The sequence below is a fragment of the Manis javanica genome, chromosome 8 (assembly GCF_040802235.1).
Source record: "Manis javanica isolate MJ-LG chromosome 8, MJ_LKY, whole genome shotgun sequence".
In the NCBI taxonomy this organism is placed as follows: Eukaryota; Metazoa; Chordata; class Mammalia; order Pholidota; family Manidae; genus Manis; species Manis javanica.
This window is the reverse complement of record NC_133163.1, coordinates 99,029,487-99,056,695: the sequence shown is the minus strand read 5'-3', so window position 1 is coordinate 99,056,695 and position 27,209 is coordinate 99,029,487. Positions and strand designations below refer to the sequence as shown.

Here is a 27,209-nt window from a genome sequence, read left to right as displayed (position 1 = left end):
GGGAGTGGTGCACTCCCTTTTGGCGTCGTAGCGAACCCTCTCAGTGCCGAGCGTATTAGTTCCGGCAGGAAACGTTCAGCTCCTCTAAGAGCGACGGGAAGGCGCAGAGAAGCTGGGAGTGACGCCTCGAGCCGTGGAGGATTGTGGGAGGAGGTTGTCTCCAGTTTCTCCTCCCCCTACCCGCTCCCGGCCAAGATGTCTGACATGGAGGATGATTTCATGTGCGATGATGAGGAGGACTACGACCTGGTGAGGCGCTGAGGACGGGACTTTGGGGCTGGAGGATGTGTCTGGTTTTAGGAGCCGAGTCAGGGACGACCGCAGCTTCTCCCAGTAGAACTTGTGTTTCTTCCAGCCTCTCCCGATGCAGTGACAGGACGGGTTTACCTCCTCCCCCTTCCCGCACCGGCCCGGGCCCTGCTCCTCAAGCATGGGGGAGGGGAGGGTAAAGGAGGCAACGAAGGGGGTCCCGAGCAGTGCGCTCCAAGTCCGAGCGCCTCCTCGGTTTACATGGACACCCCTGGCCTCTAGCGGCTGCTTCTCTGCACCTCCTACCTCCTCTCCACCGCGCGAGCCGCCTCCAGAACCATCCAGCGGTCTAGGCCCCGGCTGACCCCCTTCGGGCTCAGCATTCCGGGCCCCTGTTCACATTTGAACTGAGTGGGTGCGAAATGATAGCAGAAGGGTCTGAGAACTGGGGGGCCTTACTGCTCCTAGGCCTGACCGCGAAACACCACTTGGGAGTCTCAGGGAAACTAGCTTAATATGTCTTGTCCAGGGTCCGTTTTGGTTTAAGGTAAACGTGTAGTGGAGAATTCAGAGCAAGGGCAGCTGAAAAAAAGTAGTTGAACTACTTGTTTTGTTTAAACAGAAAAGCTGGAGACGTTTTGCTTTTTGTGTGTTTCGGCGCGGGGTGAGAGGGTAATAGAGGGATTGGCCCCAAGTGGCTTTTTTCTTGACTTGGAAATTTCCCAGTATTCAGAGTTAAAAATATCAGCAGTGTACAAGTAAACGAATTGATGTAGGTGAATGGTGATTTGTAAAGATTCAAGGTTTAATGAACGGATTTACAGATTTTTAAAAAATACAGTAACATTTCGGGTTGCTATTCAAAAACATCTACGTGGGAATTATTTGGACCCAAAATTAGCATCAGTTTGCTTCCCCCCGCCTTTTGAGGCGTTTTTGTGCGTGTTTCTTGTGTATTATGGTGGTGCTGCATTATCGTAAATTTATGAAGTAGAAGCTTAGGGAAGTCTGTCTCGTTTTGGTATTTTAAGTGCCAGAGATTTGGGATAGTAGTAATATCTTTTTGAATTAGTGTAAAACTTTTTGTATAGTCTTTTCGAATTAATCTTTCCATTTCTAAAGAAGGCACATTTGCAAAAGGGAGGAAAATCTTGCCATTACCTGAAAGACATAGTATTTGATAATTCTTAGAGTGATATGTAAGTTTTGATAATAGTTAGGATTTCTGTCTTGTTTTAGTTTGTGCAAACCAAGCCAGTTGTAGGCAGTGCCTTTGGTTCTTTAAGAATGTGTTTCTTGTGATACCTTGAGCATTTTTATTTATTAAATGTTTATTTATATTACAGATATTTTTATAACTATACGAAGTGTTTCTTTTAAATGCATCTGCATTTTTAGTTTGTGTTCTTAAATGTTTCTGCTTATGTTTCCAAAGCAATAGTTTGTTGAATACATGGCTTAGCACTAGGATTAACTTGAAGATCATCACTGAAAAGGTAATGTAGGAGTGGCGATGAGAATCATAGTGTCCCGTGAAGTACTCAATTTTTACAAGAATTTTAATTAAACGTATTGTTTAATTTGGCTGTTTCTCCAGCCTGTTAGGGCCAACGCTGCATGTACAGTATAAAGTTGAATATATAGTTGTTTTAACTTTTTGTTATTTCTTAACCAAGAAGAGTAAGATTTTACATTGATACATAGGTAAATGAAAAATTCCCTCCAGTTTTTTGTTAAGTGATTTTTCCTGCATATCTCTCTTACGTAGATAGCCATTCTGGATCCCTAATCAGATGTCAAGTAGTGAAAACTTTTATGCTCTGTTTACAAATAGTTAAACTCTTTTGGTGGCATCAAGTCTATTAAGTAATTTATTTTTTACTTCCTTATAATTCCCTTAAACCATTCTATTTTTTTAAAAAAGTGAAGGGGCCTGGTTGCCATTTCATGCTTGCTTGCTTGTTGCGAAAAGACTTTCTAAAAGTTAATTACTGGTCTTTGTTGTTGTTTGGTACGATTTAAATAGTCAATGGAAGTGACTTGCTCTTTTAGGGAAACTTCTTTTTTATTAAAGATGTATTGTTTGTTCGAAAATTGCCGTCACCTCAGTCTAGTCCAAATGTTAACTAGAACCGTAAGTGTTTCTGACACATATATTCAATATCTTTTATAGGTTGTTTGTTGATAATTTTAATATTCTGAATCTCTTTTTGTTCTGCCTTATGTTTTAGACAGAATCTAATGGAAATAGGTAGTGGGGTACCACTAAAAAAAAACTATACTGGTTTTATACAAGAAAGTAAGTAATGATTTGTGCTAAAGATCTAAAAAGAGAACTACCTTGATGAAAAAAAGAATAGAAGAATAAACATATGTAAAAGAAATTCAATATGCTTGACCTCTTCTAAGATCTTTTTTATTTTTACTAGAGGCAAAAGCAGGCATTTTCTAAACACAGGAATTTATGCAGCAGTGAATGGGAAAGTAAGAGATGGCAGATTGATTGATTATTTGCTGGTTTAATAATACTAAATAATAACTGTAGTGTCATGCACTAAGTTAATAAAGCCATTGATGAGTTAACTGTATTGTAATCCCATGGTCCAGCCATTCTAGCATGAAGTTGCTTAGTACTTCTAATAATATTTTTAAAAAGCATTTAAGGCAGACTGAGTTCACACCAAAAATTATTCTTCAGTAGATCCTCTTACAGGTTGGGCATTGCATATTTGAATTTAAATGTCTTATAAGGGAAAAAATTGTCACAAGGTAGAATAAGTCTACTTGGTTAAATGTATTACCAAGTTGTGACCCTTACTGTATTAAATACAAGCTTATAGTTGTAATTAGTGACTGAATGTTTACTAGTATTTTCTTGTCTTAATATTTAACAATTTTAATGCCCTAAAAATTTACTTCCTTTCTGTCTACTTTTTTGGAGGGGCAGAGATGAGTTGTAGCCACACAGGGTATCTTACAGAATCTCTTATTTGTCACTATTTTAACAAGATTGGACAAATGATGGCTTGAGCTTTATTAGTTTCTCATGTTAGGACATGGTTTAGCAAATTCAAAAGCACTAACTTCCATTTTTTAAGAAAATTTTGAATTGTTGTGAAAAAATATATCTCATTGGAAAAAGAATTGGTAGATTAATATAGGATAAGGGCAAAAAAAATAGCTTTAAGTATTTGTGTGTTTAGTATAAAGGCTCTCACTTGTCATTCATTGTGTGTATAAGGAGCTTGGAATTTGTAAGTTATTTTCCTCTGAGACTGTTGTCCCAAAAACTTACTGCTTGACAAACAAAATGTTGGGGGTCTTTAAGAATAGATATTCAAATAATATACTTGTTACAGTCCTGGGCCAGTGTTTCCTGTGCTGCACACAGTTTGAAATTCTGCATGTAGTTTTCAGGAAGGTGAAATCTGATTGTACGATTGAGACTTTTAACAGAAACTTAACATATTTAACTGTAAATAATTGGATACCACCCAAATTATCGATAGTAGATTAATACTATTAATAGAAATAAGGTAATGATAGGTAAATTATGGTACATCCATGCAATGGAATGTTATCTCAGCATTTCAGACCATGCATCTAAAGAATATTCATTGATTTGATGAGATATTTTGTATTTGTCAGGACTCTGGAGTATAAGGAACAGGGATATGTGGCAGACTAGCTTAAACTAAAAAGAGCATTCATTGGCTCACATCACCAGAAGTATAAATATAGCTGGACTCAAGGTTCAGACAGTGGTACTGGTTCTTTTTCTGTTTCTGTCTCTCTTGGGCTGCTGTCCTCACTGTTTTGGCTTGAATGCCATCACATCATATCACAGGATGTAATGCAGCATCTTCCTTGTATCATAACCCTAAGGGCCAGAGGGTCTGTTTTCCTTGCTAATTTTAACAATGAAGCCCAAGAAGACCCAGCTTAGGTCTGTGTGGCCTTCTGTGAACCACTCATTCACTGTAGAGAGGGAAATGGCTTGCTTGCCTTCTTCTGTGAGGGGGGACTAATTGAAAACCCTCACCTGAAACAGAAGAGCCCATCACCAATGCTGCATGCACAGTGAACACATATCCACTATATATGTGTAATCCACATTACAGTTTTATTGGGTGGAAATAAAATTTATTTTGTTGGGTGGGGAAAATATAAAAGAAGTATCTGCAGAATCTGAAAAGTGTCAGAAAAATTAAAATTTATATATTTCTTGCAGACCTTTCACAATGAACCTATATTACTTTTATTGCTGGGGGAAGGGGTACAAGTTACAGGATACAAATTATGAACAAAAATCTTACTTGGATCTTGGGAGGCCAAACATCAATTTTGTCATTGCTCCAAATTTGTTTAAAGATTCTCTTACAAAAAAATTGTCTTCGGAACCTGAAGCATCTAACTTTTTAAAATATGTAATACATGCACATATTTCAAAAACAAAAAATGTAAAAATAAAGTTTCCCTTCCATTCTTGTTCCACATTTGCCCAATTCCCATTCCTACCCTAGGTAAGCCAACACACATTTTTATCCCACTCCCTTTTTCTAACCAGGAGGTAGCATATTATATATGTTGTCCTATACTTTGCTTTTTAATTTATCTTAGAACACCATGTAAGTATGCAAAGAGCTTATTTCTCTTTACAGCTGCATTGACTATGAATGTGTCATACTTAACCAGTTCACTACTGATAAGAATTGGGCCTGCTTTCTTTTGTCGTTAAAAACAATGTGCAGCTTTTTTTTTTTAAACTTCAGCCATAGCCAGGTTCTTTCTTTTTGTAGATGTCGAATACTGTATTCAGAGTTGAGTTTGATAAACAAGTTGGACTATCAAACTGGATTATGATGTTCAGTTTTAGAAACGTCCAACTAATAAAATTAGTGTTTTTGAGAATTTCAGAAGCATTACTTAATAATCCATGTCAGTATTATTGGAATAAGTATACTGCTACTTAAAGTTACTACTTAAGAGAAGAGTATTGGTTTGGAATATAAGCTCTGGTGCATTTTCACAAAAGTCTGTTGCATTATCTCATACGTGTACCCCTATGTAGTGAATAGAGTGGTTCAAACAAGGATAACTAAAATGGTAAGTGATGGGAGACAGCTCTTTTGTACTAATAAGATAAATTAAGGCTTTTTGCCCCTGACTTAAATGTATAGGCTATAAATATCCAACAGGGCAAATTTGTACTTGTATACTGTATCCCAAAATGAACACATGGACCTCAGCAAGAATAGAAACTTCCTGTAGGGTTCTACCCCCACATTTGACAGGAGAGAACGAAAGCATGAAGTGTGAGTAACTTACCTAAATTTACAGGTCAGTTGAGTGGGAGAGTCAAAACTACAGGCCAGGCTAATGACTTTTACGATGTCTTTCTTTGGAAAATTTAATTTGAAGACTGAGAGCTTAGAACAAATAAACATGTTCTAATATACACTGAACATAAACTAGGACCCATTAACTAGTGAAATTTTTGGAAGTTTGCATAACTATGAATGGTTTAAACAAAATGGCTGCCTTTGGATTATATCTAATCTTTAAGGGTAATGACACTTTGCCATTACCTCTCTGTGTGCCCAGCATCTAGTACAGCAGTCTAGACACTGTCAGGGCTTGGGAAGCATTGTTCATAGTGAGTCGTTTTCCTAGAGCACGTTTCTTAAGACCTCTGTTGGCAAGAGACACAGGAATAAATAGGTGAACTGTGGAACTGACCCTTTTCCGCAGTGGCTGCATTCCAGCCCAGAGTGGAGTCAAAATTGCCCCTAGATGTTGTGTGTTGTGTTATTTTGGAACATTCACCCACTTTTCATTTCAATTAAGAAAACACTGATTATTTTGTAATGTACCAGGCTCTAGGGATACAAGATGAGTAAGAGAAAGTTCCTGCTTTTGAGAAGCTCATGCTGGGGCAGGTGAGGGAAGGTAGGAACAACATACACACAGAGCTCCGTATTAGAGAGGTGCATGTCATGTAGAAGCATGACTAAGGAGACAATTTATTTTGCTAAAAAGAGTTAGAGAAAGAATTACAATATGAGCCTTGATGAATGTTTCCCAGGAGTCTTATGGCTGGGAAGCATCATAGGAGAAAAGCAAGTTTATTAGGAGGGAGTGTGGTTTCTTATTTCTAGCAGAAAACAGTTTATACCAAAGCAGAGGTTTTAAATTGCATGGCACATGTGGGAAAGGAAGAAGAAATTCTGTGTTGTGGATGGATCACAGATTGCTTTGGGGAGATGTCGGGACATGAGTTATTATGTAAGTAGGTGGACTGTTATGAACTACAGTGCTTTTTTTTTAATCCCTTTAACAATGTCATGTGGTTGCTGCTTTTTCATATATTGCTTCAGTTCTGTTTTTTACATCATTCTTATTATGTTGATTAAAATTTCAGTTTCTCTTTTAAACATTTAAACTTTTACAAATTATAGTTACTCCTATTCATCTGACATAAGGAAATTCAGTTTAACAGTATTTATTTAATAGTTTTCCTATATTCCCTGTTCTGACCAATGATACTGTGTGTAACTAAGTCATTGATAGTCATTTGAGATAACTCTGTTTTCCTTGTGCCAATGTGATGGGTTCGTCTTACTTTACGTATTAAATCACTTGACATCTACATTTATTCTGTCCTCTTCCTTTTTTCCTATTTTATTAGTTCAAATCAGACCTCCATCATCTCTTGCCCAGACTATTCTAAGAGAGTTCAGTGGGCCACTTCATTGCTACCAGAGTGCTCTTACTAAAACACGAATGTGATTATTTCTCTGTAAAATCTTTTAGTGGCCCCATTTGATTGAACTCCTTGCTAGACTGCTGTAGTTGTGTTCCTCTGTTTGATACAAGTTTCTCTCTCATCAACTCTTTACACATATCCTGTGTTTCAACCCAATCAAACTATGCATGGTTCTTCCAAATATGCAGTGCCATTTTAAGCTTCCATGCCTTGCACACATTAATGCTAGTTTCAGTTATCCTTCCTCATCCTGGCAACTCCTGTTCATACCTTTTTAGGCTTGATCCAAGTAACTTCCCTTCCTCTCATTCACTCAGGAGTAGTGATCACTCCTTTTTTGAGCTGCACTGTACTTAATATGTGTCTCTTGTTAATTGCTTTTGTTATATTGCTGTTTTGTTTGTATACTGTCTCTGACCATGATAACTTGAGGTGAAAGACTTAATTTGCATTCATTGAGCAACACTTAATTGCTGGTTTTTCATATATTGCTTAAATTGTAATTATAAGAAGCCAATCAGTGACATACCAGTTGTCTCCATTCTCATGTAGTTATATATTTTGGCAATAATTGAAGAGTTGAATTGCAAAAAATATTATACATTGCAATTCTTAATTCATAAAATATGAAAAAACAAAAAATATATTCACAAAAATGCTTAGGGTTAGATTAAGTCTTACTTGGTCATTGTGATTTTGGAGAGTACAACATTTAAAATTTGGAAATAATCGCTAATTTGGAGCCAGTCAGGTCCCAGAAGTTGCAGGTAGGCAGTTTTGTGCTATGAGAGGCATTCAGTGATTTGAATGACAAGGCACTGTGTTAGACATGGTAGGAAATGTAAAGGTTCCTTTATTCAACAATAGTATGATCAGTTAATTCCATGCAATTGAAGTTATTAACCTTTTTAATTCTTAAAATACAATTTTTAGTTTCCCCTTCGCTAGCAACGCCATGTCTTACTACCATCATGTGTACTTCTCAGCTTTTACTTCTCTCCTCTCATATTCTGGCCTACTTGGGCTTTTTTTAGTCTGTTCTGGGCCAAGAACCTAAAAATAAAAGCTTTGAGCAGAAGTCCAGATTCTTAGACTTGGTGATAGATGTTAATAAAAAAAATTTTACTTCCAGGTTCAGGAGTGCATTATGGAGATTTGGGTGGAGAAAAGTCATTTTCTGGTTCAGCTAGCTATTCTTTTATGTTACTGAACTGTTAACTAGAGAAGAACTGCCTTCGACATGTGTAGAGTAGATTTTACAGCTATGATTCTTAATCCCTATCTTCCCTCAGGAGGTGGCACTTTAGTTGTAATAATACATAGTAATTAACCAGATGAAGAAAGAGATGGGAGAAAATAGCATGTAAAGGTGGAAAGAATTTTGGCCACTTTGATATAAAGCCAGGGTGACAGTAGCAAAGTGAGGGAGGGAGAGCTCAGTAGGAGATAACGGTGGGATGACAGTCAAGAGTCACATTTGCATGATTTTGAACTTGTTTTTAAGAGCAATGGGAAACAATTTTTGAGAACAGGAATGAGATAATTTACCTTTTATGAAGAGTATTCTGGCAGCTTACTGTGAGAAGATTGAGATGTGAAGGTTGAGAAGAATAGGAAGGCTGCTACAGTCTGGAGGGATGAAAGTAGCAGCATAGGAGGCAAGGGTGGTGGCAAGGCTAAGTGGATGGATTTGGGATTGATGTTGAAGGTAGAATCAGTAAGGACTTCCTATGTCCTAACAATATGACTGCTTTTAGTTCTCCATTCTGCTGTTTTGTATCTGTTGTTCTCTTTTCCTTCTCCCATTTTATCTAGCAGACAAACTCCCGATTTATCTTTCAATACCTACTGAAGAAACCATGCTCTCATGGCATCGTCTGATACAGTTGGCCTGTTAATTCTTTATCAGTTGCTTTTTTAGTTTAGTTTCATTGTAGTCAAACCTAGATTACAGAGTTAAGAAGTGAATGAGTGGTTATGAAATTTACTCACTACCTAGAATTTGATCTCATCCTTAAGTGTTCCAAAGGATTTCCAAATGTTAAATAAACATTATTGAATTCCAGACTATCAGTGCTTCATGTCCACACACAAGGAAGTTAGTTATCCTCCAGAGGGCGCACATTACAAAGCTACTGTAGTGAAATAAAACTGGTGTTATATACTGACATGAAACATCCATTCCCCTCCATCTATTGATCACAGAAAAAATTCACCTTGTGTTATGTATTTTTGAGCTTCCTAAACCACAGTCAGTGTACCCTTTTTTAATCTTTTGCCTTTCTGAAATATTACAGAATTTTCTATTATTTTTTTATGTATTAAATGTGTATATATGGATTTATAAGTAACTCTATAATACTATTCTTGTCTTCTTGTATTTACTTCCAGGTACCATTCTTAATTTGCAATAAACCTGCCCTTTGTAATGACCTATACTGGAGGAAATAATCTTGTGTCTTCCTAAAATAGTAATTTTCACTATACTAATCCATGTGTTTTTGTAATCCTCATTAAACCAAATATCCTTCAACTGTTTGTAAGCTCCTATTTATACTGCTCCGCAAAATAGTTTTTACTCCAGTTTTCCTTCCTGCTTTATTATTCCAGTTCTCAAGGAACTGAATTTATGTGATGAAAGTCACATAAAATTACATAAACTCATTTTGTTTTACTTTGTTATAGAGCTGAAGTACAGCAATATAAACAGGTGCTGAGTAATGTGAAATGCACATAAGACAAATATTCTTATCAACATATCATTGTATTTAGATTACAATAGTCTGCTATAGACTGTTCTGCCATATAGAGATTACCATCCTAGACAATTAGGCCATGTTGTAATAGTGAAATTTAAACAATAGAGAAAATTAGATTATGGAACTAATGATGAATAATTAGTACTTACATTGATTTTTCTCAGGTTCCATGACCAACAAAAGGTTAACCACCACAGAATTGGGGGTCATTAACCAATATTGTTTCTTTGTATTTTGCTTTTGTGTTGATTCTATGGAAATTGTGTTTTTGATCTGAAAGATTCTATTCTATCCACTTGGCTTTTTACCTTTGTTAAAAATAATGGGTAAATATTAGTGGCACATTACCAGTGTATTCAAGTTTGGTTTTTTTTGTACAAATGTACGGTTTTTCCATCTTAACAGTATTCACTCTTTGCAGTGTAGTGTGTGGGTGTCTTTGTTTTCATATTAACATTTCTTTCATACCTAACACACAGGAATACTCTGAAGATAGTAACTCTGAGCCAAATGTGGATTTGGAAAATCAATACTATAATTCCAAAGCATTAAAAGAAGATGACCCCAAAGCAGCATTAAGCAGTTTCCAAAAGGTTCGTATTTTTTACTGGTTGCTACCGACTAAACTTTTTTTTTTTTCTGATGTCTTAGATCAAATAAGTTCCAAGTGATTTTATCTCAGAAAAGTGTTTTGGATACTGAGTGGGTAATCCTGTGAGTTAAGTTTGCATTATGCAGCAAAGCAAATATATCAAAAGGGATATCCTGTTGTTTTTTCCAATCAGTCTACCTAAAGAGCAGTGCCATTGTCCTGAAAAGCTAGTGTGGTTCTGGCAGAACCATCATGAAGGTCACTAGGTATTTATCCCTGCAATCTTATTCCTTCATTGGAGACATATCACACAGGTATGGTTTTGCTATTAAATAGTGTGATTTCTTGACTGTTGATACACTTTTGGGTTATTCTTAACAATAGATTATTCAGAGGAAAAAAAGTACTTCTGTGAGTATATAAGTACTTATTACTTAATCTAATGAAGGAACTTCAAATAAGCTCACTTAACTTTGAGCTTTTTAAAACTTGCTCTTTTTTAAGCCTTTTTAAAATGGCATTGCAGAAATGGTGGAATTCTTGGGGAAGTGTTTTTGTGCATAAGATGTAAAATTAATTCAAAGCAGACATTGCCTGTATCTATGATGCCACCATCATTAGAAAATAACAGTATTAAGTTAGAACAAAAATTTCTTCTGTTTTTAGGTTTTGGAACTTGAAGGTGAAAAAGGAGAATGGGGATTTAAAGCACTGAAACAAATGATTAAGATAAACTTCAAGTTGGTAAGATTTGTTTTTGAGGGGGAATTTAACTAATGAAATAAATTTTGTAGGTAAAACCTTCGGGCAACAAAATGCCATTATATCTACTTCTCAAAAATAATTCTATTTATGTATTTCCATATTTAGCATAGTTTGTGTTTCTGACTACAGTAATACAACAATAACAAAAATTCTGCATAGGATACAAAATTTTCTGTTGGAGAAAATGTATCCTTTTGATACATGGACAGTGTTTGGCTGTATTATTAATAGAGTAACTTCTCCACAAACTATTAGTGTTTATTTTGGAGTCTCAAAATTCTACTTTTTTATTACAAAGAGTTCCTCTTCCACTGATTAGGGACAAAACTTTAGCATTATTTGACTCCTCTGTCTCACCGCACAAATAATCCATTGGTAAATCCAGGTGGTTTAATATATCTTCAGAATACTTCCAGTATCTGACTGCTGCTTACCATTTCTATCTTTGCATCTGTGGTCCAAGTCAACATATCTCTCACCTGGATCATTTCAGTAACTTTCTAACTGGTCTTCTTACTTCCATCCTTGCCCTACTACAGTCTTTTCTCCACAAGCAACAGAGAGATCCTTTTAAAAATGTAAGTCAGATTACTTCAGTTTTTGCTCCAAATCTTCTAATGGTCCCTACTCCCCTCAATAAAATCCATATCCTTACTGTGGCTTACAAGGCCCTGTGCCAGCTCACCCTTTGCTACCTTTCTGATATTGTTTTCTGTTCTCCCTTATGACCTCCTTACTATCCATATATCATCCCAAGCACACTTCTAGGCAAGTGCTGTTTACTGTTATCCCCTGCCCCAGATGTTCCTCTCAGATAGCCATATGGCTCTTTTCCTCACTGTTCAATGTCACCATATATGTCAGGATGGCCTTCCTCTCACAACCCAATGTAAAATAGGATCCTTCCCATCATCACTTACTTTCATCTTACCTTCTGTTTTTCTTTTTTGAAATACCACTTTATCTCTTTACTTATTTATTGACTTTCTGTTACCCCCATGTCTGCCCCATACCGCTCCGTACTCCCACCGTAAGTAGTAAACTCAGTGAGAGCAGGACTTGGTTTCATTCACTGTTATATTCCTAACACCTATAATAGTGGCTGGCATTGAGCTAGGTGTTCAAATATTTTGTTGAATGAACTCATAGATAAGCTAGAATTGTCATGACATTGTACTCATAGAATTGCCATTCTTCAAGAGTGCAAGGTAGAAATGGAGGGAAAAAGGATATGGTTAGTAGATGAGAGTATTACAGCTGTGAATCATAAGAGCACTAAGGATGGTGGAACTTCTGAGAAAAGGTAAGTGAGTAGACGGTAACCACTTGCCTCTATGGCAAATGGAAGGTTAATCTGTTAACCACCTTCTTTTCCCCCATTTTTGTATCTCCCATGTGCATCCTTCCTCTCCCTATTAGCTTCTCTGTCCCATCTGTCTGAAGTTGAATTCCCTTAACTGACCAGTGTCTTTATCCAGTTAACTCTCACTAATCTTCCATCCTGTTCTTTGATGTACTCTGACTCTGGCGTCCTCAGCCACCATGACATCTCCCACAAAAACTATCCAAAAAGTGTTGTAGCTCATTCCCTCCAAAATATTAGGCTATTCAAAACATGTTAAATGTTATTAAATATATTATATATTGCATTTAAATATAGTTAAAAAAGGAAAAATATCTATGTTACATTTAACCTTTCTAGTTCTACTGCTGTGATATTCATCTATTGTACAAAGCCCTTGTTTTCTATTTATTGTTTGTGGAAATATTAAACACAATATTTACTATATTTAAATTAGTAACTTGGCTATAGAAGAAGCATCAGATGTCTGAAGGGACAGAGATTTTGATTAAATAATTATAGTGACATTAGAGACCCAATATTCAACTCCTAAGATGCTGTGATCTGAAATAACACCAAGGGACCCTATAGAAATCTATGTTAACATACTAGCTGTGGTTTAGATTTTGAACCCATTTAAACATATGCTACCCTTAAGCCTTGGTTTTGCCATTTTACCTTGAGCCAAGATAGGAAGCAAGTAAAGGTTATTTGTGTTCTGTGTTATTTTGCCTACTTCCCTTCTTTGCCTTTTATTTGTTCGAGGCAGCATCTGTGAATGAGTTGTCATTTGCAAGACTAGTTTCAGCTTCCATCCATGCCCCACCTCTCTTGTTGGATTCGAAATAGGACCCATGGTGCTTTGTAGTGGTTTGGGGCAATAAAAAGTTGGAACGGTTTGTTACCAACTGTGCTGTGTTCACCACTGCTAATGAAACCAGTTTATCTATTTGTCTCCTGATCTTTAACTATAGTAACATACTTTTGGAAAAACGAACTTTAAAGTTATTACAGCATAAGGAAATGAATCTAAAAGTAACTTTTTTCTAACATCCTATTCAGTGTCAAGATAAAATTTCAAAGTTGGGACAGTCATTTCTAATTTCCCTTTGCCATGAGATACGTTCTATAAGTTAGGTTTTAGCAGCGCACCAATAGGATGTTACCCATCGTTTGCCTGTATGTGGAATTGGCACACATGGAAACAAAAGTAGTTTGATACATATTGCTAAAGCTTTTCCCATTGGTCTATCCAATTTTTCCCGTGTACCCAGCCACTGTTTTCTTTTTTGTAATTCAGTTCATGCATAGGTTCCAGGGAGTGTTTTCGTATTTTCTTGTCCCTCAAGCTATATCCCAGGACAGGACATAGTCATGAACAGGAAAATTACAATATCCTTAGTTTATTCTTTACACTAATAAACACACATGTTCTGTTTGTCAGGAAAAAAAGCATTATATCTGCCAGTGCTCCATCTCTCTGGTTAAAAGTAGAGTCAAACCCAGTAAAAAGAGGAATTAATAGCAGTCAGAGATTGTAGAGACCATGGATGCAGGTTGTAAGGTTTGTAAGGTTAGACTTACAAGTTGACCTACATGATATACTCTGGGGGCTGATAGACCTTCTTCCAGAATACTTCAGTGCTGGAAATTTCAATAATAGTCCTTTATTTCCTCAGATCTTCCATGTCTTCCTGGGATAATCACAATTGTGCAAATAGGAATAGCAACATTAGTTACATCTACTATTGAGTAGAGCCTTAGGTGGGAGGACTTTTCTTGATAGTGGGATGAGTACCTGGACTTGAAGAGATTCCTTAACTCTGTATTTTAATGTAGAGCCAGCCAGTGATAGAAAAAGAACACATAACTATTGTTAGAGAGCTTCTGGATGAAGGGGTAAATCATCAAGAGAGGATGTAGCTGATATTTTAGTAATTTGTGTGATTTAAATGTGGTTATTGGGCATTGAGGAACAGTATCTAAAATTTGGAAAATCTTTAAGTTGTGCTTTTTCATAGGCAAACTTCATATATTTGGTACATGTATCTGAGTAATCTAGTAATGTCACATTTGAGCTAAAATGTTTAGTGTTTCTGTGTTACACAGTTCTATCATAAAACTTTGTTATTTTTCAATTATGTAGTAATATGTACTATAATTTTAATCTTGTGTACACATTTTAGTACATAAAATGCATCTAATAATGCATTTTTCTCGCCTCACAGACAAACTTTCCAGAAATGATGAACAGATATAAACAGCTATTGACCTATATTCGGAGTGCAGTCACAAGAAATTATTCTGAAAAATCCATTAATTCTATTCTTGATTATATCTCCACCTCTAAGCAGGTTAGACTGTCTTTTCTTCTTGGTACTTATCAATGTGTTTATTAGTTATTCTAAGAGCTTTGCTCTTTTTTTAAAAAAGAAGGCCTAGAGGTTCTATTTAAGCAATTATACTAGTTCATAGTGTGCTTTAAAAATAATATATACTCTTTTCTTGATGATAGTACTCATTACATAATATTAGCTTAATCTATGTAAATAATATCTTCAGATATTAACCTAATTTGCACAGAACTTTCACAGGCTTACATTAGATTCCCATACAGTTCTTCTCATAGTTCTTTCTAATAAACACCACTAAAGCTAGCCATCCTGGGCTATTGAGTACTTAACAGTGAATCCTAGGTGATTTATGTAGATTTGATTAGATAAAGATCCTTAAGAGTAGAACCTGTACTCATATCAATTAGTACTTGGCATTAGTCGTCAGGTTTTCAAGAAGTAGTTCTACAAAGAACAAGTGGACAAAGAATAATGAAGGGAAGGTCTGATGATGAAGAAACTATAGTGAGCATTGCACATGATAGTATTTTCATTACTCTAGGTTTTGTTATTAAGAAAAGCAGTTATTTTGTGTTATTTTATTGCTTAGATAATTTTAATTAGATTGTTTTAAGCAATGTAGTCCTAACGTCTAGCTTTCTCAGTTGTGATATTTGAGCATAAGAAGTACTCTCTGTATCATTTGGTGTATCTTAGAACATTTGATACTTTTGTCCTTATAATAAATATATTCATCTCAGAATCAGCCTCTTTCATTCTGTCTTTACTAGATGTCATTTTTATTTCTTGATGCACTTTATTATGTTTATTTTTACTTTATATCTAAAATAAGTAATAGAAGTAGAGGAAAATAAACTTCTATTTTTGTTAGAACATTAGCACTTAATGTCACTAATTCTAGAGTTGTTAAGTATCAGAGGGCTTTTCTTATATGGGAAAATAACTACAAATAAATGTCATTAAAATGTCTTTGGCACACTATTTATAAATGTTAATTTATAAATGCCAGATGTGGGGGTTGGGGATTAAGTAATTTTAAAAGATTGCATGTTGCTTCGTGCATATTGGCACATAAGCTTTTCATCTTTTGAAAGCAAGAATAGATACTGAGTGGGTGGCACTCAACTTACTCAGTATGCCAGAGCAGAGATGAATAAGTAAGGCACCCTTTTCTGAAAGCATCACACTTGCCTGTTCTCATAGCCTTACCTTAGGATCCTGTTAAATAGAGATCTAGAGAATCAGGTATTCAAACAAAGACAGAGCCAGAAGTAAGGAGAAAGAGGGACAGAGGAGCTCATCATAATGCAGATCAGTGGTTTCTATGGAAAAAATCACACTCATTGGTGAATTGGTGGTTAGACACAGTTAAAATCATGCTAGACTTTTCCCTCCACCTGTGCCCACAATTTACCAGTAACTTAAAAGCTGTGTAGTCCAGTTAATTGATTAATCACATTTATATAATTTTTGAAGGAAGAAGCCTGCTTTTCATTTTTTTAGCAGCTTAGTGTTTGCCACATAATAGGTACCAAATAAGAGTTAATGAATAAGATTTTCACTATTAATAATAGTACAACTAATTCTTTGTGTGTGTCATTTACTTCCATTAATATAAAATAAGTTATTCGATTGGAAAAGACAAAACTGTTAGAGCATTAGATACTTTCTGGGTTTTTATATTTTAAAACTCAAATAAAAACAGATCTTGGCACTTAACCTTTCTGTAAATTTGGACTGTACTTTGCTAAGGTTTTATGAATTTTGTGGACTGTCGCAAACATTTGGTAAGGATACAGGTAGTGTGTCTTACGTGTATTTAAGATCAAAGATGCACTTTAGTTTGCTCAAATTAACTTTATTAACAGGTACAAATTTGCTGTTTACAATTATAGAATTCTGATTTTTTATGTCAGATGGATTTACTGCAGGAATTCTATGAAACAACACTGGAAGCTTTGAAAGATGCTAAGAATGATAGACTGTGGTTTAAAACAAACACAAAGGTAACAATTACAATCACTTCCCTTTTTTTCTTTTGAAGAGTGGGCGGGTGTCCTTAATAAACTCTCCTAAAGATACACACTTTGTATTGAAATATTTTAATAAGATTATTTTTTTACAGCTTGGGAAATTATATTTAGAACGAGAAGAATATGGAAAGCTTCAAAAAATTTTACGCCAGTTACATCAGTCCTGCCAGGTAGCATTCCCTTTTTTTTTTTAATATTTCTTCATACTAAAAAAGCATAAAGAAAAATTGTATTTGAAACGTTGCTTAGGGATGGTTTTTTTCAAGTATCATTCCAAAAACAAAATTTGAAAAATAAATTACCGAAGAGCTGATTTGTTTGACTATTACATTTCTTAATGTTTTAATCTTAATTTCAGTCCTTATTTCTGTGGAATGAGGGGCAAGTATCAGGAAATGAACAGACCAGTTATTAATATTTAGTAGGAATAAACCTTGCATATTTAGTTATGCACCCTGTCAAAATCAGCATGGATATTGTAGACATAGATACAAAGATACTTTATATTCTAGTTTATAATGTAGTAATACACCTAAAGTCCAGTAAAACTTTACATGATGCTAGAGACTGTGTTCTCTAATATGGTAGCACCAGCTACATGTCATTAAACATTTAAAATGTGGCTAGTGTTTTAGAGGCACTGAGTTTTTTAAGTTTGAATAGCAATGTGGTCTGGACAGTGTACTTTTATAACCTTGTAACTATGTGCTGTAATTTTGTATTTCCTTTTTTGTCTTGGTCAGTAAGGTGTTAGTTTAAATTTTAAATATTTTAAGCTCTTCTGATGCCATGGAATTTTTTTATTTTATATGTTATTTCTGTGAATTGGAAAGCTAATCAGGAAGCTATTCTAAATTGACCACCTGTGGGTATTTTCATTTAATAGATTTGTGGTGGGGGGGCGGTATTTGTTTTTTTACATTTTTTTTAAAAAGGAAAATTTTATATTTCATACTAATTATGTTTTATAAAGCAGACCAGTCATTTATGAATTGTTTCTAATCTTCACTGGAAATTTCTGAATGGAAGAGGTTCTTTTCAGTATGTATAAGGAATATGAAAAAGCCCTCTGGAGTTTTTCCTTGGTTTATTTTGGAACATAAGGAAAATACTGTTTGGATTATAAATAACATTATTGTGTAGCAGAAATACATGATAATCTGGATGTACAAATTGTCTCACGTATTCTATTGTTTACTTTGATTCATTTAATAACTAAATAAGTTTTAAGTTGGAAAAGCAAATAATTTTTGGTTTTGTATATGTCAGTTTTTTATATTTATGATTATCTGACTTGCTATTTTTCATAGCCTGCATTTTGCAGGGTGTTGGGCATCTTTCATAGTCAAACTCAAATGTCATCACCTATGTTATTCCTTTGGCATCTCTCAGGAGATGACATCCCCAGGGAATTTTCTCTTCCATTCTTGCAGGCAGTGGCTCATGCTACAACTAGAATCATTATCATTTGTATTGTCATTTACCTGTTGACAGATGAGTCTTCTGCGTTGTGAATTCTTTGAGGTCAGGAATACTGGCTTATTTAACTTTGTATTTCCCCAAGGTAGACCCACTACCTGGCACTAGGAAGGCACTTGGAAAGTGCTTTTTGACTGAATCAGTGGATCTAAAGTGGTTATGAAGATTTGGGGAAGCAGTAAATGATCTCTTAGATAAAAACAAACATTATAACACTTTATACATTAAAAAAAATCTTTGACCACTTTATACTTATTGAATGACTAGAAAACACAAAGAATGTGTGGGTTCCTTTTTATCTATTAAAGGTAGTATTTTTAGTATTCTATGTCCCAATTAAAATTTGTAGTGCATTTTCACACTGAATCCATATTATAAATGTAAAGTGCTCAGGCTAACAAAAACAAATTACTAGGTTGACTGAATTTGATCTTGACTAAAGTTCATTATTTGCTTTCCTAGACTGATGATGGGGAAGATGACCTGAAAAAAGGTACACAGTTATTAGAAATATATGCTTTGGAAATTCAGATGTACACGGCACAGAAAAATAACAAAAAACTTAAAGCACTCTATGAACAGTCACTTCACATCAAGTCAGCCATCCCTCATCCACTGATCATGGGAGTCATCAGAGGCAAGTCTGGTTTGGAGAGGGTAGGCACTGTCATGGGAAGATGTCAGGGTGTCATTGCATATGACTGAATGACTCTGAAGGTTGTTTCTGTTTTGGTGAAAGTAAATGGCGAAGTATAAAGTCAATGAATGATCTAGCCTTAGGAAGAAATAGGATGAATTTTGTCTTATAAATTTATATCAGTGAAGATATTATTAACAGAAAATTTACCATCAAAAGTTACATTCTTGAATTGTAATGAAATACATAAAATTACTTCTCTACTTAACTGAGAATAGATTTGCAAGTGCTTGTTTGGCTGACGTTTAATGAGGAGCTTGCTTCTTTGAATTAAGTCTCCCCTGACTGACACTATACTGTTCAGGCTGTAGAATTACAATAGTGGGAGCCACTGAAATAGTTTATAAAGTGGTCAGTTTTATTATTACAGAACTGAAAAGTCCTCTTTTCTCCTGTTTTATTCTTTACAGAATGTGGTGGTAAAATGCACTTAAGAGAAGGTGAATTTGAAAAGGCACACACTGATTTTTTTGAAGCCTTCAAGAATTATGATGAATCAGGAAGTCCAAGGCGAACCACTTGCTTAAAATATCTGGTCTTAGCAAATATGCTAATGAAATCAGGAATAAATCCATTTGACTCACAGGAGGTATGTGTGTGCTCTAATGATTGATTTCTCTCAGTTACCTTTGGTGGAAATAAATGTTACTCTTTCTTTGTACGTATACATAGTAATTTTTTTTCTTAACTGTTTAGGCCAAACCCTACAAAAATGATCCAGAAATTCTAGCAATGACGAATTTAGTAAGGTAAGATTTTATATTTCAGTTAAGGTAAATTTCCTTAAAGCAGTGAATAAAAGGAAGAGAGAGGAGATGACTTTTCAGAATTCAGTTAATATTCAGTATTTGCTGTTTCTTATCTTGGTTTAAAATATACCAAAGTTTGTGAAATCTTTATTTTCTGAAGTCATTTATACTACTGTTTCTCTTAGTCATGACATTTTTTAAGTATTTGCTGCTTTTTTCCCTTATTATCCACATGTGTGTGCATATGCTATTTTTCAGTAGAAAGCTAATTGTATGTTTTAAAATAATTCCACATTGTTTCCTGTTTCTACCTGCCTAGTCCAAAATTAAATTATGAATTGGTCCACATAAATCAACGATTTTCAGTAAGACAATTTCTGTACTTATGTTTTCTTGATTGACAAGATTTTAAAAATCAAAAATAACCTTACTTCAGATAATTTCTGAGATGAGGAGCAGGAAGGTCATACTGGTCAGAAACCAAAAGATGGCTTTTGTGGAGAAAGATATGACTGATGATGGTTAGCAACTGAAAAACCTGCCATAATAATTGATGTTAAGCAAAATTATAGATAATAAAACCAAGCAGAAAGCTAAGAAAAGGCCTGTTTTTGCAAAAGAAGTCAGTGAGCAAGAAGAATTTTTCTCTGGGCCAGGAATAAATGGAGTCCTAGGCTTTAGTGGGCTTTCTTTGTAGAAAGGTTTGAGAACTTAACTGGGTTTCTTCAAGTCCTTTGTTTTTAGATTGTATAGCTTTGTTTATGAAGTCAAGAAGAATATAGTTAGAATCGTAGGGCATGAATTTTTTTGCAGATATATGAAGATAATTTAAGTGACTAGACATTCTCTTAATAACTTTTTTTTTCATTCAAAAACAAGTACTGTTAGACTAAATTATGAGTACATACTTGGAGAAGATAGCTTATTTCATGATGTGTAAACTGCTATGTAGAATATCATCATTTACTTTGTTTTTATTTGGCTATGACTTTTATAAATTACTATGTTTTGTTTTTTTTCTTTTTTTAAGGAAACCTTAATTTTAGCTGTAAAAAAATATGAATGTTTTTATTTTAAGGGGACTAGAACCCTAAATTGCAACATTAAAAAAATCAATTTCTTGTTTATTGTTTGCTCTTAGTTTATTTTATTATATATTTGTTGAATTAAGCTGATTTTAGTTATGAAAGATTTCTCCATCTTTATTTCAGTTTATTGCATCTACATTTAGCCATATTACTTAAAGATCATCTAGGTAGAGATTAACTTCATAATGCATATTAAAAATTGTTTATAAAGTTAAATTGCTAAGCAACAGGTTAAATTTTTAAAACTCTCAAGGAAATCTTGAGGAAAGTTTTGCCCTATACATTAATATTTTATCTAAATTAAATTGGTTGTATGTTAAATGGATTAAAGGGCTGACTTATCAGACGTTTAAAAAATAATAGCTGTATTTATTGTATCCTTTGATGTATTCCAGTGAAGCCTCTATATTGGAACTTGAAAACTTATATTAATGGTACATTTTTGACCCAAACAAGTGGCTATGGTGTCCCACATCATGTGTAAGATTTTTTTTTAAAGCCACTTAAATAGTGCAAAAATGTCTCAGTTAAAATATACATGTACTCAAGTGTTTTCACTACTTGAATATTTCCTCCTGTAATATATTACAGTAACGTATTTGGGGTAGGTAAGAAAGTAATGCTTCCTAATTTTATCTTCCTAGTCAGTTGCCAGCAGACTAGAGGAAAGTAATTCCTGTTGAAGCCCTTGACTCACCTGCCCCTAACATGAAGTTACTTTGCGACCCAACAGATGGAAGCAAGCAGAGGGCATGCAGAATGGCTGATGATATGTCTTACATATAAGGCAGACAGAGGTGCCATATCCAGAAGGTTGGCTTCTTCCTTCTCAGCACCTTTAGCAATCCCTTTAGTGCCTTGCAGAATTATTTCAGTAGTGGGTACTAGACACCTCAGAGCATCATGACCGTAAGTCAGCCTTTGGCCTTCTGCATCAGGGTCCATCACTCTCAACTTGGTGTGTGTTTCCCATTTGGCACTAATTATCTGCCACTGAGGTTTCCACTGTGTAGCTCAGTGGAATTTTAAGGCCAGAGAAAATTGAGAATCAAATGTTCCTTTGAAAAGTTTTGGTAGTTGCTGGTAGCTTTCTAGAAGATAAAAATTCGGAAGCTGCATTTCTGAATAACCTTCAGAGAGGATGTATTACCTGAAAGACAAACCAGATTCCTCCATACAGTAGCATGCATGAAAGCTGGGGTGTTAAGGATTAAACGCACAATTTAATTAGAAAGCATCAAGTATTAAACAGTTATTAAACAATTGTCAATTCTTAATACTACTAAAATTTTGAGATTTTAAGTAGCTATGTATAAATATATAACCAAAACAATTAATTTATTCTTAACTTTCTAAAACCAAAAGCATTAAAAAGGAAATTCCTTTTATTTGCAGAAGGATGTGTATGTCTCACTCCGATTTTCATGATAGAAACTGCACTGTAGATATTTGCATATAAAAACTGAGAAACAGGCTCTTTGGATTATCTGATTTAACATGACTTCATGTTTGATAAAAATGATACTTTTCTTTTTTCTGATAGTGCCTATCAGAATAATGACATCACTGAATTTGAAAAGATTCTGAAAACAAACCACAGCAACATCATGGATGATCCTTTCATAAGGGAACACATTGAAGGTATGTTCTTTCTGCTGAGTTCAGTAACTTTCTTTGCCACTTTTAATAGTACTTTTTAATAGAGCTGCATGGAATTAAGCTAGTTCCCTTTTTATTGCAAAGTACACAAAGGTTTCTAAATGCTTGCATGAAACGATACAGCTATTTTAAAGAAATCACTAGCCAGTCTCATGTTAACATAATCAAGTTCTTACATGATGTCCATTTTTTTTAAAGTGGCTGTCCCTTTTACTTTTTTATTCTAATTTAGATATTGTTACATTTTTATTACTGATGCTTAGGTTCAAAGTTAATTTTTAGGATTTATTTTTGACAACTAACAAAAGTTTTGAAAATAGCCTGCTAAAGATAATGTTGAGACACATTTGCTTTGAAAGGTAAGCTAACATCCTACCACTAAGTGTATGAGATTTTTAATAAGTTCTGTTGTATTAAGAAAGACAAAAATCGTCCCTTTGTTCTAGGCCCTCCAGTGTACCCACCTGTTATGAAGCTATTTGAGGGTTTTTAAATAACCATTTGAAATGCTTAAATTTCAGATGGATCAGGAAAATCCAAAGAATACCTTGGAAGTCATGTTCTTTTGTTCCCCACCTTCCTTTCTCCTTTATTCAACAGACATTTCAAAAGTTCTTATATGAATGTAGAATGATACTGCACTTTTGGATATAGAAAAATGTGGAGTGGGAGCCTTGTTCATGAACTCGAATCTATAGTTGTTCTTTTGAAAAAAAAAAAGACTTGTATATGAACAAACTGGAGAAAATTGTAAAAATTATTGTATAAAATATAATACTCTAGATTTTGAGAGTTCCTAAAATAAAGGACTTGGCTGATATAAACCAAGCTTCTTGAAAGATGTTAACTGTAGAGGAAATGATGGGCACTGGAGTGTTACTGGAGTATTTTGAGCAGGCAAGAGGATAGTTCAGGGACTGTCACAACATGAGGTGGGAACAAGAAAAAAATTATGGAAGAGACAGCCTCTAATCATATTATGTATTTGTTGGACCCAAATATATTTAGGTCTAAATACCTAATGTTCTTGGCCAGACAAAAGGATGTATTGTGGTGAATAACATAGTTAATTAATATGATTTTAAAGTGCACATTGATTTATACAGACTGTTAATGTATTGTTTTAATTTTTGTCTTCTAGAGCTTTTGCGTAACATCAGAACACAAGTGCTCATAAAATTAATTAAGCCTTACACAAGAATACATATCCCTTTTATTTCTAAGGTACATTTATTCATGGATTTTATTTTTTACAATTTGTAGTTGTGAATGCAGGTATATCTATCTTTCACTTAAAATTAAGAGTGGTTCTTATAACATTTTGTAATACTACCTTTTTTTTAATATAGCATAACTTAAGGGCTTACCTTTTCATGTGAATTTTCCTGTTTGTTGGCATAAATTGAATTAAAAGAAAAGTAACAAATCATTAAATTTATTTTTAAAGATGTCTTCAGCCTCAGAGAAAACTGTAGGAGAGAGTAGTGGCTAAAACGTACAACGACTGATAGGGTTAACCCCAATCACAATAAAATTGTAGTAGGAATATAATTTAAAAGTTATAAAGTTAAATTTTATCAGACCTGTGTTCTCAGAAATATTTTTAAGTGAAAATGAAATTTGTTTTAAATTGTCTTTTAATTTTTCTTTAAGTGATAGAAATGAATTTAGAATCAGAAAAGTTATTTCTGTAAAATCATGAAGTCTTTTTAAAAGTTAATTGCTAGAATTATAATGAGTCTTTTGTCTTAGGAGTTAAACATAGATGTAGCTGATGTGGAGAGCTTGCTGGTGCAGTGCATATTGGATAAGTAAGTATTTGGCTATTTTTTATAATAAGATGGTTAGGACCACAAAGTTTAAATAGTGGTGGCAAAGGTAGCAGTTGAATTCTTGATCTTTCACAAAAAGCACCCTCTGGCTATGATCTTTTGTTAAAAGATACTTATGTGTGATTTTTTTTTTTAATCAGCATATAAAGCACATGATCTCTGAAAGTCTTAAATTGTTTTTCAAAAGGATTTCTCATTCAGCATATGACCCATATACAGCTAGAGAATTATTTAATGAATAGTGCTTTTTTATGTTTTTAAATTATAAAGTATGGTATGTAGTAAATTTTGACATTGTTTCATAGAAACAGTATGTTATTGAAAGCTTTACAGATTGTATTTGCTCCTGATTAATTGGGTGAGTCTATGCCTATTGGTTCTTTCAGTGAAGTTTAAAGGTAGCTGATACCTGGTTTCTGACTAGAGTTTGAGTAAGGTAATTAATGTTATAATTAATGCTAAACTCAAATCATTTAATGGAGGCAACAGTTTTTTTCTCTCTTGCATTTATTGATATTGTGAGTATTTTAGGAAGTATTAGTCCAAAAGATAAGCTTAGTGAAAATGGTTTGTAGACATGTCATCTTTTATATGTTCATTTCCAGCACTATTCATGGCCGAATTGATCAAGTCAATCAACTCCTTGAATTAGATCATCAGAAGAGGGGCGGTGCCCGATATACTGCACTAGATAAATGGACCAACCAACTAAATTCTCTCAACCAGGCTGTAGTCAGTAAACTGGCTTAACAGAGAACAAGCTTTTACAGACATACTTAAGACAACAGTGCAGAGATGTAATCCTTAAAAGAACTGGGAATGGCAAAACTACTGTCGGTTGATGTGTCCTGAAAATTATTGGAGTTATGGCAGAAGTGCTTTTTTTGATCAACTGGTTTGTGTTTTGCTGCTGCATTTATCCCAAGAAAAACAGCTTTAATCTCCAGAAGAAAACCAAAATGCCATGGGATTTATGCTGTATTGACATCTTGCCCTAAACATACAACATCATAGTAATTTGTCATGGGCAACATGACCAGAGAGAAGATTTTTGTCATGATTTTAAATACACTGACACGCTACTGTTGGTTAAATTTAAACATGTTTTACCTGCAGAAATTCTCTCACAAATAACCTGCAATAACTTGAAATGCATATACTTTTGAACACTTCCTTTTCTCATGTATAAATTAAAATGTTTGCTGCATTTTGCAAAATGTCAATTCTCCAAAAACGTGTCCGTATATTTCTGTACCTGCAGTGTAGTTAAAGGTTTAGATGAAACCCCATAATGATAGTGGCATACTGTCACTTAGGTTTCAAGCAGCAAAATAAACAGTGCAGCTCAGAAATTGTAGTTTGGTTCTTGATGTGTTTTTATTACATTTGGGCTTTTTGTTTGTTTTTTAGTACCTTAGAAATTTCAGGTTATTTTATCTTGAGTAAATGACTTTAAAAAGCCTGGGAGCAAATAGGTTGGTTATTTGCTTTCAAGTTTTTTAAAGTAGTCTTTATTGATAAAGTAAGAACTAGTTTCTAACAAAATGCTTGTATAGTGCTTACTTTGGCAGTGATGCTTTAAAGGAATAAAGTTCTTTTTTTGTTTTTTTTGTTTTTTTGTTAAGAATGATACTCCTTTTTAAAAGAATAAATTTAACTCTCAGAATGTTCACTTTAAACAAATATGCCAGAACATAGACAGCTAAATGAATGTTACCCTGCATAGTGATCATGCTGGAAAATTATTTCCTACTTCCAGCAATCTGCCATTGCTCAGAACCTGTTGGGTTTTGCTCTTTTAGAATTACATTCAGAGCTAATTTAAGTCATACACACTATTAACTTTACACAGTTAACATGTTGTTTAAAAAAAAAATGTTTCCAAGTTTGATTGTTTTATAGTCACTGTTACTTGAAACCAATTGACTTTTGACAGTTTCCAAAAAAAATAAATCTATCTGGAGATAATAATAGAAAATATGCAACTGGCTTTGAAGATGATCCCAAAAGAGTTATTTTAAAGGTATTTTGAGCAGTGGTTGGTAGCTTAGGAGAATGAACTGTGGTCTTCCAAGGTGACTACCTTAAAGAAGATACAGCTCATTTGAATGTATTGCGTTTTGGATGTATTTGTTTCATTTTGAAAAAGAGTTCAAATTATTTTATAGTGTCAAAAGGAAGAACTAAGATTAAGATAATTTCGTTGGTTTTTCTATTGCTTGTTATGTAAAAAAAAGTGAGTGGCAATTCAGAAGGAAGATTGTTGTAACCGAAGAATGACAACCAATTTTTGATCATTAAATCAGATTTTATAAACAGTGGAAGGAGCATGGACTTAAAACAAGGCATGCTTATTCGGTTTTGTCAAAATTTTACAAAAATATGTGATATATATTTATACTAAAACTATATAATCCTTAGATTTAGGAGAGCAGTGAGTTAATGTCTTTAACAGATTAAAGCAGTATTAAATACAGGTGCAACTTGGAAATTGTAGAAAACTGAAAGAAAATGAAGGACAAAATGTCTCTGGTAGGGAATAAAAAAGTTTAAGATATTATAAAATTATGTGTATTTTCTTCTCTTTTACATGAACCATTTGTGGAAAATGTGCTAAAAAATTTTTTACAGGAGTTACATAACTAGGATTTATTTTTCAATATAATTTGGAGACCCTTTATTACCCAAATAAAAATAACAAGTTTCTGTGCCTGTATTCAAATATGTATGCATGTGGTAATTGTGGGGAAAGGCCCTGCTTAACTACAAGTTGATGGAATTAGAATTCAAGGGATTTGAAAGATGTCATTTAACTCTCACACTCCAACTCTTAACAATGCCCTGT

At 34.2% G+C, this 27,209-nt stretch overlaps 1 protein-coding gene across 2 annotated transcripts; it reads left to right on the top strand.

The window, feature by feature from the left end:
- The first annotated feature begins 5 nt into the window (after nt 1-5).
- Nucleotides 6-27,086, top strand: COPS2 (COP9 signalosome subunit 2). Of its 2 annotated transcripts, none has more exons than XM_017668839.3 (13): nt 6-249; nt 10,254-10,367; nt 11,033-11,110; nt 14,702-14,827; nt 16,723-16,833; nt 16,953-17,030; nt 18,802-18,976; nt 19,447-19,625; nt 19,733-19,785; nt 22,417-22,514; nt 23,674-23,756; nt 24,285-24,343; nt 24,970-27,086. In XM_017668839.3, exons 1-13 carry the CDS (start codon nt 196-198, stop codon nt 25,112-25,114), a joined length of 1,353 nt encoding a protein of 450 aa, XP_017524328.1. In that variant the 5' UTR covers nt 6-195; the 3' UTR covers nt 25,115-27,086. The 2 variants fall into 2 exon arrangements, with proteins under 2 accessions (XP_017524328.1, XP_017524329.1); XM_017668840.3 differs by having other exon boundaries at nt 97-249; nt 16,744-16,833.
- Nucleotides 27,087-27,209: the final 123 nt, after the last annotated feature.

Coding starts and splice junctions, on each gene's coding strand:
- COPS2 (XM_017668839.3), top strand. CDS start 196: ATGTCTGACATGGAGGATGATTTCATGTGCGATGATGAGGAGGACTAC. Junction 10,368..11,032: donor CATTAAGCAGTTTCCAAAAG/GTTCGTATTTTT, acceptor TTCTGTTTTTAG/GTTTTGGAACTTGAAGGTGA. Junction 24,344..24,969: donor GTGCAGTGCATATTGGATAA/GTAAGTATTTGG, acceptor GTTCATTTCCAG/CACTATTCATGGCCGAATTG.